This window comes from Myxocyprinus asiaticus, chromosome 34 (genome assembly GCF_019703515.2).
Source record: "Myxocyprinus asiaticus isolate MX2 ecotype Aquarium Trade chromosome 34, UBuf_Myxa_2, whole genome shotgun sequence".
Classification (NCBI taxonomy): domain Eukaryota; kingdom Metazoa; phylum Chordata; class Actinopteri; order Cypriniformes; family Catostomidae; genus Myxocyprinus; species Myxocyprinus asiaticus.
In genome coordinates, this window is record NC_059377.1 from 26,945,115 (window position 1) to 26,964,965 (window position 19,851).

The 19,851-nt window shown below is 35.0% G+C and overlaps 2 protein-coding genes across 2 annotated transcripts; one reads left to right on the forward strand and one right to left on the reverse strand.

Annotated features, from left to right (window-relative positions):
- Window positions 1–56: 56 nt before the first annotated feature.
- ppt1 (palmitoyl-protein thioesterase 1 (ceroid-lipofuscinosis, neuronal 1, infantile)) lies at window positions 57–8,534 on the reverse strand. The gene is made up of 10 exons (XM_051671456.1): window positions 8,371–8,534; window positions 7,887–8,007; window positions 7,075–7,184; window positions 6,837–6,964; window positions 6,669–6,739; window positions 5,500–5,602; window positions 5,299–5,389; window positions 5,120–5,218; window positions 4,961–5,032; window positions 57–416 (listed from the first exon to the last, which is right to left on the reverse strand). Exons 2-10 carry the CDS (start codon window positions 7,999–8,001, stop codon window positions 294–296), a joined length of 912 nt encoding a protein of 303 aa, XP_051527416.1. The 5' UTR covers window positions 8,002–8,007; window positions 8,371–8,534; the 3' UTR covers window positions 57–293.
- A 5,995-nt stretch (window positions 8,535–14,529) lies between these two features.
- On the forward strand, window positions 14,530–16,768 carry si:ch1073-513e17.1 (sialin; the record flags this gene model as incomplete). The annotated part of the gene is given in 6 exon segments (XM_051670546.1): window positions 14,530–14,659; window positions 14,662–14,747; window positions 14,861–14,988; window positions 15,144–15,293; window positions 16,607–16,698; window positions 16,701–16,768. Coding segments are annotated over 6 exon segments (654 nt in total), but the record flags the coding sequence as incomplete, so codon positions are not given.
- Between the last annotated feature and the right edge of the window lie 3,083 nt (window positions 16,769–19,851).

Genomic DNA, 19,851 nt, shown 5'->3' on the forward strand with positions numbered 1-19,851 from the left:
CATGCATAATAGTGCATAAGATTAAATGTTTTATTGTCTGAAAAAAACAAAAGAGCTGAAAAAAGTAAAAACTATGTATTTTCATTCAAGTAAATCTTGAGGAATTAATTTTTCCTGATTAAATCACATTAATCAAATAAAAATTCAGATGAGTGCAATAAAACAAGCAAGACAGCTGGCTTCATGTCTATATGAGACATTATAAGACAGTAGTTAGGAGCATGCTACAGTCAGCTGACATTGTACTCCGTGCATGTACATCAGTTCTCTTGTTGGAAACGAGTCAACTGTGTTTAGCTTAGAAAGGGAAGTAACTTTGCATTAAACCACTCTCGGGTGAACTGCAGGTGATCTCCATTAGTATCAAGGAAAACGAGCTTGCCTGCCTTATTCATCTCTGCCAACCCCAGACGATCCTGATGAAAGAACAGGTAGATCATGAACACACACACACACATCTAAAATCTGTCAAGGTTCCATTGAAAATATGTCTATGGTAACACAGGATTATCATTGAAATACATCAATAGTGCAGGGGTGTAAAGAACTTGAGTAATTATACTTTATTACGATACTTAAAGTATTATTTTGGGGGATATGTACTTTACTCAAATGCAATTTAAACTGAATACTTGTACTTTTACTTAATTACATTTTCAAAGAAAAAACAGTACATTTTACTCCTTACAATTTTATTTAGACTTGAAAAGTACTCATTTTCATTTCATTTCTACTTTCAAAAGTAGATCATTTTCTTCCCTCTTAATACTAACAAATCAATCAAATTGCACCGATGCCCAATTTAAGTTAAATGTTATTTAGTGTGCCAATTAGATCCATTTTAACAATTGGCCACAACATGGTCATTGGTCACCGAGAAGCAACATCACATCTCATCAGTTGCCACAACGCACTGCACCTTGACCTGTGCCTGAGACGAATGATAACAATCAATGGCAGAAGAAGATGGATGAACCTGACTCAGCTGTGAGCACGGTCCAAGCTCAGTCACCAGAGTAAGAACACCATTGGCCCTACTAGGGCTGGGGGAAAAAAAAATCTATTTTTCAATTAGTTTTTATTGTTTTATTTTGTTGATTCGATATCGATTCTCAAAAGCCATGGGTCGATCTTTTACTCTATGTGCAACCCTCCACTACAATGAGAAGAAATCACTCACATTTGCAACCAAATTTCATGCTATATGACTAAAAATTTATACATTTTGCAACTGGCTGGTAAATGTTTACATTTCACTCACCAGTGAATTAATTGTGACATACAGTGGTGAAGTATTCAGCAGCGAGATCCTTTCACTGCATGTTGGGAGTAAAAGTTATTCCGTGTGTATCCAAAGACGAGATCCACGCAACATATTTGTCATTGAATAATGTCTCTTTTAATACTCTTTCTGTTCTTTACAGTCAGCTGTTGATCAAAAACACAAAGATAAAGCCATTCGTGACTCTCTTTAACTTGTGCTCATTGACAGATGCTGTGTTCAAAAACTCAATGTAAATACCTGTGAATAGTACAAATTATGCAATTAAACAAACATAACAAAATATAATATATGCAATATAGTGTAATATTTATTGATTAAATACATTGATTTGTTCAGTTTTAAAAAGCTAAAATGTGACAAACGATGAAAAGCTAATAAAATATAATTAGAAAAAATATATAGTTTCATAACGTGCCTAGTTAGAAGGTCCCCTGTATAATTCACAGCATTAGCTGAGAGATTATTTATTTAATATATAAGCAAATGTGACATTATAACTGAAATATACACAAATGAATCAATACAGAATCAAAATCTAATAGAATCGAGAGCTTGTGAACTGAAATTGAATCTGGAAATCTGTATCAATACCCAGCCCTAGGCCCAACCTTAGTGAATTATTTTCCTTTAGTGGAGTTTGTAAGGATTCATACAAGACGAAATGTCTCCTTTGTCTCCCACTCAACAAGGACATATTCAAAAATTTGCCATCAAATTTCATTCTTGCTGTTACTTTTACTTTTTAATACTTAAGTACAATTTAATGTGGTAACATGACTCTCTGGAATGTTCTGATTGATCAATAGCACCATTCACCAGTCAAATATCTCTAAATAATGACTGATGCCTATAGCACCACAGTTTAACTGCTCATCTGGGAAACGTATATTTTCTGCATAGATGTACTCGTGATCTGTCTCTTTACCTACAAGAAAGTTAATTCAATAATTTAAACTTAAATCAATATTTCACATTAATAAATACATTTATTTATTTAGTTTTTTGGTATAACTTTTCATAAAGGTTCTATTTGTTGACATTATTTAATGCATTAGGTATCACGAACTAATAATGAACAATATATTTTTTACAGCATTTATTAAAGGGATAGTTTATGGAGATAAAACAGTATCAACACATCTCACAAATGCACACCCCAATCCTCAAATGCACGCAACAGATCCACAAATGCACACAACAATCCACAAATGCATGAGGCAATCTACAAATGCACGTTACAGGTCCACACGCACACACACACACACACACAGCAATCCACAAACACACTCTCATAAGTGATATGATACATTTGGATTACAAACAGATCAGTATTTAAGTCCTTTTTAATATAAATTCTCCTCCCTGCCCAGTGGCAATATGCACAAAAAATTTGAAAAATGTTAATCACCAAAACAAAAGAAGAATGTGAAGGTGAAAGTGGAGATTTATAATAAAAAAGAACTTAAATATTGATCTGTTTCTCACCCACACCTATCATATCGCTTCTGAAGAGATGGATTTAACCACTGGAGTCATATGGATTACTTTTACACTGCCTTTATATGCTTTTTGGGCCTTTAAAGTTCTGGCCAGCATTCACTTGCATTGTGAGGACCTACACAGCAGAGGTATTTTTCAAAAAGTCTTCTATGTGTTCAGCAGAAGAAAGAAAGTCATACACATCTGGGATGGCATGAGGGTGAATAAATGATGGTTGAACTATCCCTTTAATCTTTGGTAATGCTAGTTTATAAAAATACAATTGTTTATTTTTAGTTCATTATGCATTAACTAATGTAAACATATACAACTTTTGATTTTAACAATGTATTAGTATGTTCAAAGTAACATTAACCAAGATTAATAAATGCTTTAAAATTATTGTTCATTGTTAGTTCATGTTAACTAATGTAGTTAACTAATGTTAACAAATGGAACCTTATTGTAAAGTGCTACCATATTTTAAGTAGCCATATACTGTCTGTACATTATCCTTTGCATATCATCTAGGGCTGGGTATCACCAGCCAACTCACGATGCAAAACGTATTGCGATACACGTCACGATACTATATATCGCAATACATCACAATATCATGACTTGATTTTGATTTCACTTTTAATTTGAGTTAATTTGGGTATATTTCAGTTTGAATGTCCATTTGCTTTTTTCTCATTATACATTCTAACTTGTTAAATTACGGGGGTATCAATTTAGCAAATTTTATTTTTTATTTTCATCATTTTGGTGACATTTTGTATTTAAATATAGTCCATGTATTACATCAATAAACATGATGTATTGAAATTGCATATATTATATTGCATATATTCAGTATATTGTTACATGTTTGTTGTTTACATGCCTAATTTGAATTAACAAGTATTTACAAGAGCTAAAATGGTACAGTCTCTTTAAGACCTGTGGCAGGGACTTTGAAAGTAGTGTTTGTTTGGTCGAATGGCTTCTTTACAGCATCCATGCTATGTGTAATTAGAATTAAATGTTTCTTTTGTTGTTTTTGATAAATAACTGACTGTAGAGAACAGTAAGGATATTAAAAGAGAAAAAAAATGTTATCCCCTTTTCTCCCCAATTTGGAATGCCCAATTCCCACTACTTAGTTGGTCCTTGTAGTGGCACGGTTACTCACCTCAAACCCGGGTGGACTGAGACTTGTCCTCCGCTTCTGAGACCGTCAATTCATGCACCTTATCACGTAGCTCATTTTGCATGACACCGCGGAGACTCCCAGCATGTGGCGGCTCATGCTACACTCCGCGATCCATGCACAACTTACCACGCGTCCCACTGAGAGTGAGAACCACTAATCGCAACCACGAGGAGGTTACCCAATGTGACTCTACCCTCCCTAGCAACTGGGCCAATTTGGTTGCTTAGGAGACCTGGCTGGAGTCACTCAGCACACCCTGGATTCGAACTCGCAACTCCAGGAGTGGTAGTCAGTATCAATGCTCGCTGAGCTACCCAGGCCCCCTAAAAGAGACATTATTAAACAACAAATGGTTTGCTTGGATCTAGTCTTTGGAATCACATTACACAGAAAGAGTCATATCTTTTACTCTCAGCACGCAGTGAAAAGATCTCGGTGCTGAACTTCTTCGTCACTACACAACTCAAACACTGGTGAGTAAAATCTAAAGAATTACCACCCAGTGGCTAATCACAGACAATTTTTGTAGCATATGGGATGTATTTACACACATCTGATTGTAAGGGATTGCAGATAGAAAGAAAGAGTGAACTTGGCATTTTAAGAATCAACACTAGGTTTGTACAAATTAAGTAGAAAATTAATATTTCTGCCTAGATCTCAATGAGAGAGGTCCAGCATGTCCGTGAGAGAAACCATGAATCCTGCTGGATCAGTTTCAGACTCTTTCGTGCCTCATAGAAGCATCTCTGACTGCACTGAAAATATGATATATCACGATACATGGATCTAAGTATCAATACAATATCGTGAGAAAAAGTATCAAGATATATCGATATTTGATTGTATTGACACAGCCCTAATATTATCTGGGACATTAAGTATTTAAACAGAAAATCCAACTTAAAAAAAAAAAAAGATAATCAACTTTTTCAATCTGAAGATTGGTGGCCATTCCATCCAAAATGAGCAGAGCAAACTGCCAACAAGCAAAACTTTACCTCTGTATATAGAGCACTTTCCGTCAGTGATTCCATTTCTTCAGCTTGACCAGGTTTATAGAAGCCAAACCACTAATAAAGAGAATTTAGAAAGTAAGAGTACAATCTTTATCTACTTCAATAAAAGAGAGATTGCCCTATTGATGTAACACATTTTACCTCAGAATCAACTGGATCCACCATAGTGTCCTGCAGGAACTTAACCATGACAAATTTATTCAGAGACATGAGATTCTTCTTGTAGGTCTCATTCACCGCCTAAGGGAAATAACGCTATTTTAGACCAGGAAGATAAATACAACAATTTCAGAATAAATGTTCTTTTTTCTCAGACTTACCCGCTCCTGGTTAATGTCAGCAAGAAAGAGACTGTATTTTTTATACAAGTCATCATTGAGTGGATCATGCCAGTATTGTGCTTGCACCAAGCTAAAGTAAAATGACACATTCTATTTGTTTGACTGGTGAGTCACACTATAAAAAGGGGTAATTTTTGCAATACAACTTGTTGAAAAGCAAAATAATGACTAGGTGCCCACTGTTTTTGAACAGCATCTGTGTAGGCCCCCGAGTTTAGTTTCTTGCGAATCCAGTCACAGATATGAGAACTCTCACCAGGACAGTGTGGCAGGCCATACACCCCTGTGAGAGCAAAAAAGAGGAACAACAAATCACATTTACAGCAAGGTGTCAGAGAAGCCTGCATGCTTACAGTATGCTTGCTTGTCCCTTTTATATCAGTTATCTCCTTTCACAATATTTTATGACTAACAAACAGGGTTAAAAAGATTTTTAAAAAAAAGACATATGATGGACTCAGTCGGGTTAGCCAGTCTAAAAAAAATATTTTAAAAAAAGTAGTTTATTTGATTTTCCTCATATATATTGCTTCACTTTCATTACTAGTGACTTCATATTAATATTGAAAAAATAATATTAACAGCTGTGCTGCAGTGTTCCTGTCAATTGACAAAACCTGTAGATGACCATTGTTTGTAGGAAGTTAATCAACCATAAAGGAGAGCTTGCTTAAAGGGATAGTTTACCCAAAAATGAAAATTCTCTCATCATTTACTCACCCTCATGTCATTTCAGATGTGCATGACTTTCTTTCTTCTGCAGAACAAAAAAAGTTTATTTTTAGAAGAATATCTCAGCTCTGTAGGTCCATAACGGTTACCAAAACACTGAAGCTCCAAAAAGCACATTAAGGTAGCATAAAAGCAATCAGAAGGCTTCAGTGATTAAATCCATATCTTCAGAAGCGATATAATAGGTGTGAGTGAGAAACAGATCAATATTTAAGTCCTTTCCTGCTATAAACTCTTCTCCCTGGCCAGTAGGTGGCGATATGCACAAAGAATGTGAATCACCAAAAACAAATGAAGAAGAATGTGAAAGTGAAATTGGAGTTTGATATAAAAAAAATAAAAAAAAGGACTTAAATATTGATCTGTTTCTCACCCACACCTATCATATCACTTCTGAAGATCTAGATTTTACCACTGGAGTCTTATGGATTACTTTTAAGCTGCCTTTATGTTCTTTTGCAGCTTCAATATTTTGGTACACCTTCACTTGCATTGTGAGGACCTACAGCGCTGAAATATTCTTCTAAAAATCTTTGTTTGTGTTCAGCAGAAGAAAGAAAGTCATACACAAAAGGGATGGCATGAGGTTGAGTAAATGATGAGAGAATTCTCAGTACCTTGATGCTGCCCACCAACTGAGATAAGGTTCTTCATTGGGGGATGCGGACAGCGCTGTGCAACAGCTCGCCTTATAAAAGAGGAAATAATAAATGAGATAGAGAGGTAAAACTACACAATTACAGTTCCGATTATCCTCTGCATAATCTGAATGAATTACCACTCACAGAAACTGTGACCCCTGAGAGAAGCCCATTGCGTTGTAGCCTCCCTTCAGTTTAGGATCCTGGGCAAGTTGATTACATACAAAAAACACCTGCTCATTAACATCCATGAAGAAGCCATTTTCAGTGTCCTGTTAAACAAACAAAAAAAAAAAATCAGACATGTGGTTTTGTTTGAGAAACCAATATCAACATTTCAAAGAGGAATAAAGGGCGTTTCTTCAGTCTCAGTCTACTGTACCTCTAAAACAGACTTGCCAATCATCAGGGACAGCACGTATATTCCAGGCAGCTCTTCTTCCACCATCTTCTTAATTGCACCCATGCTCAATGGATTGCAACAACTGTCACCTTCATACAGACAAACAAAATATACAAAATAGTGACAATCATTGTTGTTTTTGTTAATGAGATTGATGTCTTAACACTTCCCTTAATGCTTCAAATCTTTCAATGATTTGGGGCTATTATTCACCAGCAGGTTTTAGATCTGGATGTCTGGATTTGATTTAAAGTGCATCACTCATATTTTACTATTATTATTTGAACATTAGATAAACAGTGAACAGTGAACACTGAAATATAGAAATACAAGAGGGAAAAAAGAAGAAGAAAATGATATATTTTAAAAGTAAATAAATGAAATGTAAAAAATAAATAAAAACACATTTCTTGTTTCTTTACTCAGTTTCGAAGTCTTTTTCGGTATCTCATACTACACAATCTCTAAAACTCATAAATAGCAAAGAATAACACATTTCGGCCTTGATTTTCTTTCTAATTTTGGTCTGTTCTCACCCAAAATTTATTGGATCACTTCAGAAGACATGGATTAAACCACTGGAGTTTTATGGATTACTTTTATGCTGCCTTCGTGTGCTTTTTGGAGAATATAAGTTTTGGACACCATTCACTTGTATTGTATAGACCTACAGAGCTGAGATATTCTTCTAAAATGTCTATGTTTGTGTTCTGCAGAAGAAAGAAAGCCATACACATCTGGGTTGGCATGAGGGTTAGTATATGATAAGAAATGTTTCTTTTAAGTCTCACCCATGCCATGCCATATAACCAGAGGGATGGTGTCATTAGAGCTACAGGATGAGCCACAGAGAAAAAGTATGCATCCAGATACAGCAATGAGGTGCAGCGCCGCTGATAAGCCCATTTTGCTCTGAGGGAAGAATACACCTGATATTAATATACAATTGAATCTTTCTCAAAAGAATAGGCTTACAGGAAGAGAAGAAATACTACACATGAAAGTATTAAGGAAGTAAGAAAATAATGCATCCCTCACAAACAGTGCAGGGGTTGGCATCTATGCGTCATAAACAAAACAGTCATATACAAGATCTTATGGCAAACAAATAGATTAACAATAACAGTGCTGACGTGAAATGTTAAGAAACCTCTGCTTTACATGAATGACTATATAAGACGCCTCAGTTTCTCTTAGCATAGCTAGCGCTATCTAAATACATACAAAATGATTAAAAACTAAATATTTATCCGAGGTTGCAGCAAGTGCACTTACTGTAATAACTTTCTGGTTCAATCACATGACAGAAGAAATATCCCTCAAGTCAAACAATGTGGTTGATGCCTGCAAATATTACTCTAACAACCATGTTGCATGGAGATTGGCTATAGACAGAAATAGAGTCAGTCGATCCATAGCGCTTAGATTGGTGTTTTTCAGACCAGGAAGTCTCCTACATGTCATGTGATCAATGCTTGGTAAAAAAAACAAGTTCTGTTGTCTTAAAATGATACAGCACATCCAGGGGCGTAGCATCATTTAAAAAAAATAATAATAATAAAAATGGGGGTTAATATATACATAAGTATTATATTAATGTATACGTATTATTTACTTTTAATATTTGTAGTATTTTAAAGATTCAAGTATTGCAAAATAATTGCAAAGTTTGGCAAAATTAGCTGCAAAAATAAAGGGCATCTTGTGGAGCACTTGCTCCTGTTTCACACATGACAATAAAAGACTAAACAAAAGCTGGTCCTGAATAAATTATTTAATCAATTACAATAATGACAAATGTGCACAGTTAAATGTTTTACTCTGTGCTTGTTCATTGAAGGATTTAAATGTATCCAAGTGGCTGGAGTGTTTTGACTACGTTCACCAAAATTCGTTCAGATCCATTTAATGATTCAGTGACCATTTCTGGTGATGCCAGAAGGTGGTGACAAATGAGTGTCTTGTGTGACATGAGTTAGTCACTGAATCAACGATGAAAAGAAAATTTTAATCCTTTAAAATTTGTATGTCAACAGACCTAAAAAATAAATAAAAAATAGAGAGACTTTAGTAAAGGTTTTATGAATTATAAGAACAATGTAAATCTATAATTTCCCTACAGTTTGTGAGCTGCTGAGCATGACTTTTATCAAAAGATAACAATAATAGTCTTATAATGATTATGAGTTTCAATAACGTCCGTACGTTTTCATGTATAAAAACGTGTGTCTACATAAATCTATCTTTTTCCTACAGTTTGTTGACTGCACACCAACATACAGGTAAAAAACAGGAGCTGATATTAAAAATAGCTTTACATATTTAACACAGATCGAGTAATCTGCTTAAATAGGCAAAAAACAACCAATTAAACTATTACTTCACAAACATAATGTAAAAAGCATAACTTAATAAAGACTCATGTACTGATATAAACTCCACTTACAATGTGTGCTAAAAAGAGGGATTGACCCTTGTTTTGTTTCTGCAGTGCATTTCACGTAATGCTGTCAATCAAGAATGATATGCCGATAAATAACCCTCATTTGTGTGTTCCTTATCTCTAGATTATTAATTTAGATCAACATCAATGCCGATAAAAACATGGATAAATGAGCATTGTTGAAAGCAACTTTGTAGAAATGAACGGAGTCATGTTGATTAGACTGTCTCACTGACGGCCTATTACGTAAGGGTTGTTTTGGCTCCCTGTCATAGCCAATCCTGGCATTATTGTAGAAAGGTTTCAACTAGGTTGTGTAGCAAGACACTCCCATAGCATCAGCTTAGTGACGCAATGTCATGTGTACTAAATCATAAGGGAACTGAAACGGTTGCTAAGACTATATATATATATATATATATATATATATATATATATATATATATATATATATATATATATATATACAGGGTTGGGAGGATTACTTTTGAAATGTATTCCACTACAGATTACAGAATACATGCTGTAAAATGTAATTTATAACGTATTTTGTTAGATTACTCAAGGTCAGTAACGTATTCTAAATACTTTGGATTACTTCTTCAGCACTGGTAGATTTTTTCACTTGTTTTGACTATAAAAACTCTGCCAGTATAGTAAGACAAGATACACATATTAAAAATACATTCTCTGAAAAACCTAAACATCTTGTGCAGTGATCTTGTTTTAAGGATTTTTAGATATTTTTACAGGAAAACAATACAAAAATTATTGTCAAGAATATGATTTTTGCCCTAATATCAAAGGTCTTCCTAGCAAAAAGACAATTATGATCCAACGTGAATTTTCTTGATAAAAAAATATGATCGTGCCTGGTAACATGTGCATGTAAAATGGCTAGAAAAAGCATCTTAGCTTAGCATAAAGCTGACAATTTACACAAGGTTTATTTCTGTTTCTTCTGCTCCAAACTTACTTCAAACTTACTTCAAACGTACTTCTCTGTCTGCTCGTATGAATGTAACACATCATAAGAAAGTGTTTCACCGCTGTTCAAATGCACTTTGGATCCCATCATTTATATGTATAAATGTTTTCCATCTGAAAGGACTAAATATTAAATGAAACAAATAACAATAAATGCAATAAAATGCAAAGTAATCTATTCAGTAATCAAAATACTATTTGAATGTAACTGTATTATAATTACTAATTATTTGAATTGTAACTGTAGTGGAATACAGTTATTATATTTTGAATTTTATATACGTAATCCCATTACATGTATTCTGTTACTCCCCAAACCTGTACATATATATATATATATATATATGTGTTACACACACATACACAATTCTACAGATATATAACATATTATAATCATCATCACCTTTGTATCACTATGTAAAAAACCTAAGTAACTGGTTGTTTCTCTAATTTTTTTATTTTTATTTGTATTTTTTTACAGTGAAGTGTCTACATAGAAATGCTGTTTCATTTCTGAGTCCAGTATAGGGAAGTGGGAGGACCCAGTTGCTCTTGATGTGTAAGAAGAAGTGGATTGCAAATCTTTCCCCCCTAAAGTTTCAGGAACATATAATTAATTGTAAAGAATGTCACTTGTTATGTATCAGATGCTCCTTGCATGAGCATGGTCATGTTAACTGTTGTGGTAAATATTCCAGCCCTCTTGTCAGCTGATCTATTCTATTAACCTTTGTGATACAACTGTCAGCAGAAATGTTGTGGTCACATCTGCTTTTAGATGATGTCTTGTGCTTCCCAAGCTTAAGTTCAGCACTTAAAACCTATTATGAGTTGGTATTTTGCAGTGTCCATAGTGCTCATACATTTTCGTTGAGGTTCTACAAGAATTTATGGGCCTCCCAGATAGATGCTGTCTACCTCTGAGTGAGTATATCCAGAGATTATTTAGCAGAGATGGGCCACTTCTATTAAAATGAATGGGAGAAATTGAAGCGCTCAACCAAGGAGCTCTGAGTGCCCAACAGTCAACGGATGAAGAAAGGAAGTCCCGCCTTACAGTTAAAAGAGCCTTTTAGATACAGACATCACCTGTCAATCAACTCTAGAACGTGCATGCGCATTAGCTACACAAGCTGGGAAAATAGCTTTTTTTAGTGTAATATGAGGTAAAGAATCACAATTTATGATACCAGTATTGTCAGATTTTATTGCTGATTTGAAATATGTTCTTTGATTCTAATCTTGACCAAGCATTTTTAAGATTTTGGTCTTTCTCCATTCAAGTAGATAAAAGCTGCACTGGCATGACTGGAAATAGCCTCCCGAGTGCGTTCCAAAGATGGCTGACAGTGGACTGACTTGCTAGAAAGACTTGGGTATATCTTATTCATTATAATATCTTCCAGCCATAAGGGTCAATAATGTGATTTTTTTTTTTTTTTTTTTGTCCAGATCTATTAAGCAATTCAAAATTACTTAATGATCTTTTGACATATAAGAGGTCATTGTACTATAAAAACATAATGTAAGTTTCAGAACTCAAAACTTCCTCCTTACTGCAAAAAGAGCATTTGTTGAAACCAAGATGCCAAAACCACTCATTCTCTACTTCCTCCACATTGTGATGTCACACTGTGGTAGATGTTTACATCTGATCATAGGACTGGGAATCAATTCCAAAAAGAATCTATCTTGATTCAAAGGCGTTGAGAATCAAGAATAGACTCGAAACCTTGGAGTCAACTCCCAAGCTTGGAGTCGATTCCGCTCGAGGAAAACTACAGATATGTTCGGACTGTTTATTTCTTCAGCCACTGAAATTTGAGATTTTGGTTTTACATTCCAGAAGCTTAGCAGCGCTAATTCAATTTACAAAAGGATTATAAAATGACTGAACCTAAACAATCATAACATTGACTCTGAGTCAATAGTAGTCTGTCATCCATCAGTAAATCCACTCCGTTTGTTAATATGTATGAAAGCAATCACACAAGCCCTTAAACACATCTGTAATGAGTAGTTGCTGAGATGGGAGACGCTGGATCTAATTGCAGGCTTTTAATGAAACCGATGAAAGGGAACCATGAACTCAAATAGCAACAAACAAGAACTGACACAGAGGGAACAAAACTAGAGGGTATTTATACACACAAGGGCTAATGAGGGAATGAGAACAGGTGAGAACAATAGGGAATAGATGGCAGTGATGAGGGCAGTGCATTATGGGAAATGTAGTCCTGGGGAAACAGAAGACAAAGGACAAAAACCACTTTAAAATAAGAGTCCTTGGAAACACGATGGAAACACACTGTGACAACACCAGACAGCTACTTTCCAGACATGTATAGTGCCATACGTCCATTTTACTTTGGATTAAAGTAATAATCAAGTAAAATGGCAAACGTGTGACAGAAGATTGGCATACAATAACAACTTCTGCAACCAGAAGATGACAGAAGAGGATCAAGAAACAGCGAGTTAGCTTCCTAGTTCCCATTTAAAAATCGTTTGGTTAAAGTTTAAATGATCAATGGGCTGCACTTATAAAAGTAGTCTAACGCTTCTGTACTCATTTTCAACATTTTAATAGTATATTTGAAACATTTAGCATAATTTACTTAGCCTACATTTTACACAATTTTTACATTAAAGTTATTCCATGAAATAAAATAAATAAAATACAAATTATGAAAGATATTTTTATATTGTATGAAATAAACCAGTACAAAACATGGATTTTTAAATAAAACTAAAGTGTAGCTATTCTTTGGACATTTTATTCAGTGTACAAAGGTAGTGGACACATACTAATAAAAACCCCTTTATAACAAGAACAAATAAACTCAAACTTACCTCAGATTTATCCCATGGGATTGAAGCGTCACGTTTGGGATGTGCATCTAGGCCCATTTATATTTTTAGAATAGACCTATTCAAAATAAATATCATTCATGCAATCTTAAATAGTGCAAAGAATGCTTTGTAATGAGCTGTTTATTATGAGATTTAACCTCCCGTTTTTGGGTTTACTGTCAAGTCTTAAAGGAGAAACAGCACCAAAACTGAGCGTTTCTGACAGAGGGTCAGAATGAGGGTGGAAAATGATCATGTTTTAAAAATATATGACTTTTTTAGCAAAAAAACTTTACTAATATTATAAGTGAACCTCAAGGCAAAAAAAAAAATAAATAAAAAATAAAATTGTTTATATATATATATATATATATATATATATATATATATATATAAGGCATGTCATGACCCCTTTTATAGAGTTTAGTATTTTTGAAAAATGAGTTTAATGTCATTTTGATATATTTTTTCTGGGTCGTAAAGTTAGAAGTGTCATGTAGTGTAAAGAAAAAAATTTTGCAGAATAATCTTTTATTATTATTTCTTTAAAAAAATAAGCAGTGAAACAATTTTGTTTTAAATTATTATTATTATTTGGAAAAACGTTTGTCCACCAAATCAAAGTTATGTGGTGTAACCAATGTGTAGGTTAATAATAATAATAATAAAATTAAAAAAACATAAAACAGAAAGGATCACTTTAGACTCTCAAGGCCACTCAGTCAAAAACTTACACTCGACTGCAGAGGACCAGGACAGTGACACTGCACCGCTTTTAGAAAAAGTGATTTATGATCTTGGTCTATGATTTGATCCTTTGCGGGTCTTTACGTTTAGACATCTGATTGAAATTTTGTAGCGATCCATTTCATTGCCCATGCAGTATGTTTTAAATGAGTTCCATAGGTCTTGTCACGCATACTTTAATAACTAATTTTGATACTAATAATATATATACAATGAGTATATATATGACCAGCCATCTCCCAATAGCAATGTACCAAACGAATGTCCAGTTCACAGCCCCCACCCCCCCCCCCTTCATGAACTAACCCTGGTAGATCACCACATATTTGTTTATTTTCATACAATAACTGTCTCTCGTCATATTCGTCTTTATTTAATTGTCTTTTCTCAGATTCTAATATCCATGTAATTCAGAGACACAGGGAATGCTGCTTGGTGCTTTCTTTTTTGGAAACCTGTTTACTCAGATCCCAGGTGGATACCTTTCAGGCTGCTTTGGAGGAAGCATCTTCCTTGGTGGAGGTGCGCTTGGAACACAGCCCTCACCCTCCTCACTCCACTGTCAGCACATCTTGGAGCTAAATGGCTGTTTGCCTTACATGCATTGGAGGGTTTTGGTGATGTCAGGAAATGCCTTTTGATTGCCACAAGTCCAGATTCTTGCACTAAATAAAATAATGTGAAGTTAATAAATCATCTTAACTCTTTTGTTTTTTTTTGTTTTTTTTTATCTAGGGTATGACTTTCCCTGCCATGATGGCCATGTGGGCCCACTGGACTCCTCTGTTGATGACCTTCTTGGGTACTGGCTCTAGCTTTGGGGCCTTTGTGGCTCTTCCTCTTACCGGCTCTATCTGCCATATGTGGTAAGAAGAATACTACCATGCGCTATTGTTTGACTTTAATATTTGCTCATATATAATAACAAATAATAAACGAAACATCAATCGTCATATTTTTTAAATTGTATTTCACTTAATATCATAACTTAAAAAATGTTTCCCTTTTTGCTCCAAAGCATGTATTCTAAGTATATTTTTCTACCACCATGTGCTACTGGGTGTCTTTGGGCAGTTATTTGGTTTATCTTAGTGTCAGATGAACCCCGAACTCACCCCAGAATCAGTGACCAAGAGAAAGATTACATGACTAACTCAATACGTTCACAGTTAGGAACTAACTATATGTTTTGCTGATGAATAAAGAATGACACCATACTGTATACACCAGGGGTTTTTGAACTTCTTGATGCAAAGAACCCCCAACTATGATGATACCCTTGCGAGGTACCCCCTTCCTGCATTATAAAAGCAGCTATATATTTTCATGTATAAAAACCCATTTATAATGTGTGAAAAAATTGTTTGCAAACTTAAATATTAGGCCCTTATATTGTCATCATACTTTCTTCTTCTGAACACAAGCAAAGATTTTTAGAAGAATATCTCTGCTCTGTAGGTTCATACAATGCAGGTGAATGGTAGCCAGAACTTTGAAGTTCCAAAAAGCATATAAAGGCGGCATAAAAGTAATCCATATGACTCCAGTTGTTAAATCCATGTATTCGGAAGCAATCCAGTTGGTTTTGGGTGAGAACAGACCAAAATATAATTCCTTTTTCACTGTACATCTTGCCATTGCAGTCTCTAGGCACAATCATGATTTCAAGCTCAATTACACTTCCTAGTGCTTGACGCATGCGTAGAGCGCTAGATGAAGCTATAGGAAGTGTAATCGAGCTTGAAATCATGATCGCCGAGGAGACTGCAGATGTCAAGGGGAACAGTGAAAAAGGAGTTATATTTTGGTCTGTTTCTCACCCAAAAACAACTGGATTTCTTCAGAAGACATGGATTAAACCACTGGAGTCATATGGATTACTTTTATTCTGACTTTATCTGCTTTTTAGAGTTTCAAAGTTCTAACCACCATGCACTTTCATTGTAAGTACCTACCCAGAGATATTCTTATAAAAATAAAAATCTCTTGCATGTAAAAACTATCTAGTGGTCTAAAATACTATCAGAAAATAATCGTTGTAATGTTAAATTCTGCAAATTTTAACTTTGACTTTTGTTTATATTTTTTTTATTTTCACTTAAACTTTCATTTTACATTTTTCACTGACCTCCTAGCCCTCCCTTACAGCCCTAAGGGCGTCCCCGTGACCTGATATACACCACCAAGAGTACATTTGACAAATGACAACAAATTGTCATTTAGATACAGAATGTAGAAACTGGTATAAACTGACTGTTATTATTATTATTATTTTTTAAAGAATAGCAAGCATTAAAACTGATCTTTTGTGTTAAATAATAAAAAAGTAGTACTGTGATATGTAGAAAGAAAAAAAAAAAACTTCCAGTAATATCAATTTCAAACACCTATCTCTAATTTATTAGTGCTGTACATTTACAGGGATCATAAGATCACGCTCTTCTGTACTGAGGGATTTTACATTTTCCATATTTTCTAAAGAACGCCACATGGTTGGTCAGTGCCTGTAGTATCTATGCTGATCTCCATGCCTCTTCGGCCCATTATCTTCCCACAGATGTGTAGCAACTGGTCTTATACACTCTGCTCACCTCACTTCCTCAATACATGGACAATGTGCTCCACTTTGATTTATGGGAGTAGTCATAATTTTGAGATAAAGTCATAATTATATGATTAAAAAGTCAAAATTATGATAAAAGTCATAGTTATGAGATAAAAAGTCAATATTATGAGATACAAAATCATAATTTTGAGATAAAAAAAATCATAATTAGGAGATAAAAAGACAAAAGTACGAGACGATAAGTCATATTATGAGATAAAGTCATGTTGAAAAAAAAAAGTCCAACTGATAATTGTTTTTAAAAATGAGATAAAAAGTCATAATTTTGAGATATAAATTCATAATTATGAAATGAAAAAGTCAAAACTATGAGATAAAAATTCAGTTATGAGATAAAAAGTCAAAATTATGAGATACAAAGTCATAATATAAAAAGTCATGTTGAGATAAAAAGTCATAATTTCGGATATAAATTCATAGTTATGAAATTAAAGTCAAAACTATTAAATAAAAAGTTAAAATTATGAGATAAAAATCTAAATGATGAGATACAAAGTAATCTCATAATTGATTTAGTATCTCATAATCATTACTTTTAATATCAAAATTATTCATTTGTATTTTCGCAAAAACAGTTTGTGTCAGAAATGGGCTTTCATAGATTTGTGAGCTGTGACAGTAGTATTGTGCATAGTGCTGCTAGATTTAAACGCTCACGTCACAAGTTTTGAATATTTATGGTGACATAGTCTATATAAAATAGGATGGATACATAACATTTTTTAAATAATTTTTTTACATTTCCGTGGCTTTATCTTCTGTTTCGTAGGTCTGTTTCTACCTGCTGTTTGCCTGTTTGCTGTAGGCTTCTCTGGTGTTGTGCTGGCTGTGACTGCTTCCAGTGCATTCAGGGGTTTCAGTGCTGCTGGTGTCTACATTACCCAGATTGATTTTGCACCACAGTACAACTGTTTGACTGGCTTTATGAACACAGTGGCCGCAAAATATATTCAGACACTTTTGGACACTCAAGTCACACTTAAAAATCTAAGAATTTCCTAGCATTAGAAACAAAATATGAAACCAGGTAGTGTCTACAAATAAATTATGCTAGACCTAAAACTAATTTCATTTTTCTTAGCCATTTTTACAATAACTTGTATCCCAAAGTGGTTTTTCCAACAACAATGGACTTATTCCACTAACATTTGACATTTTTTCCAAATTGTCCAAATATGTATTGTCTTAATTTTGAACAATATATCTATTGTTTTATCATTTCAGAATCAGAATGAGCTTTATTGCCAAGTATGCTTACACAAAAAAGGAATTTGTCTTGGTGACAGAAGCTTCCAGTGCACAAACAATACAACAACAAGAAAGAGTTAAAAAAATATAAATAGAAAATATAAGTATATATAGAAATACACAAGACAAAAAAAAATATATACGCAAGTACAAATACAAATCTGTTATATACAGATAGTGCAAGGGAATGTAATGGCAGAAGAGGTAGGATATCTTGGATAAAAATAATTTGAAACCTAAAAATCTTGTTTTGCTTGAAAAGTGTGCTTATGGTATATTTCTTTCAAACAGATGCCACTTGGTTTGCATTTGCATTATATAACAAAATATAATTCATAGAGTTTTTTGGGCCACTGTATCCCCAATTCTCAAATTTGTATTGTTTTATTGTTATTTGTATATTCCTTTTATTATTTATATTATTAAAACTAATACTATTGGTGTCATCGAGAAAACTCTCAGAGGCAGAGGGATGGACTCAATCGTGGGGTTTATTGACAGAGGGAATGGATAAGAGGTGTAACAAACAGGTGAGGCAATCCAGACACAGGTATGACACGAACATTAGGTGAGTAAACTCCAAACAGGGAAATATAACAATATGCAGATGAAGGGAAAACTCACAACCGTCTTTTGGTCTTTGTAGGAATCATAACAAACATAGTCCAATCGCTGGAGAAATAAACGGAGGATGAATAAACACCAAGCTTAGATGAGGGGAACAAATAACAAAGTAAACAACCAGGTAAGTATAGAATAACTAGGGAGTCCATAGTCTTAGGGAGAACATAGACAAGAACAGACAGTGAATGTGAATGTGAATGGGGTTTAAATGCAGTCCATGATTAGAGTACTGATGATGTGCAGGTGCATGTAATCAGAACTCAGGGGAGAGTGAGCACAGTGTCGGCAGTGAGGGAGAGGGAGAGAGAGAGCCCGGTGGATCCGTGACAGTACCCCCCCTTCAGGGACCGCTCCTGAGGGCCAGAGTCTCCGACATCGGGGCCTACCTCGTCCACTTGGAGCCGGGCGAGTGGGATTCTCCGCATGAAAGGTGGTAAGTAAGGTTGGATCCAGGATGTCATCTCAGGTAACCTAGGACCTCTCCTCAGGACCATACCCTTCCCAGTCTACCATACCATACTAGAAATATGGAAGGTGGGGTTAATTTTGTAATGTGAGGGCAGTTGTAATCGGTATGTGACTGCATTTACTTGGTGTATTATCGTGAAGGGACCAATGTATCTTCTTAACTTTCGATAGGGCAGCCGGAGCCTGATGTCCCAAGTGGAGAGCCAGACCTTCTTCCCAGGACGGTAAGTAGGAGTCTCTGAACTCCTAGTGTCGGCCTGGCTCTTCTGGCGCTGAACTGCCTGTTGAAGATGGATATGAGCAGAGTCCCAGACCCTCTCACTTCTCACTGTGTTCCTGGCATTAGGTCAATGGCACAGTCCAATGGTCGATGAGGTGGTAAGGTGGCTGCTCGTTGTGGACTGAAAACATCTTGATATGCACGATATTCCTGGGGCACGTCTATTTGAAGCTCACTTGCAGGACTCTCTACTGAGGTAGCACACACAGGCACAGATTTGCGGGGACATGTAGGACAGGGAAGTTGCAAACATCCATGGAAACACTCCTTACCCCAAACCAACACTTCTTTGGTAGTCCATGAGAGCTGCGGTGAGTGTAGTTGTAACCAGGAATGCCCCAGGACGATATCAGCGGTTGAGCCCTGCAGAATCAAAAATGAAATGTCCTCAAAGTGTGTGCAACCCACTCGAAGCGTAACTGGCTGGGTTCAATGAGTGATTTCGATGGGTTCCCAGAGGTTTTCCAATCACTGTGTGAA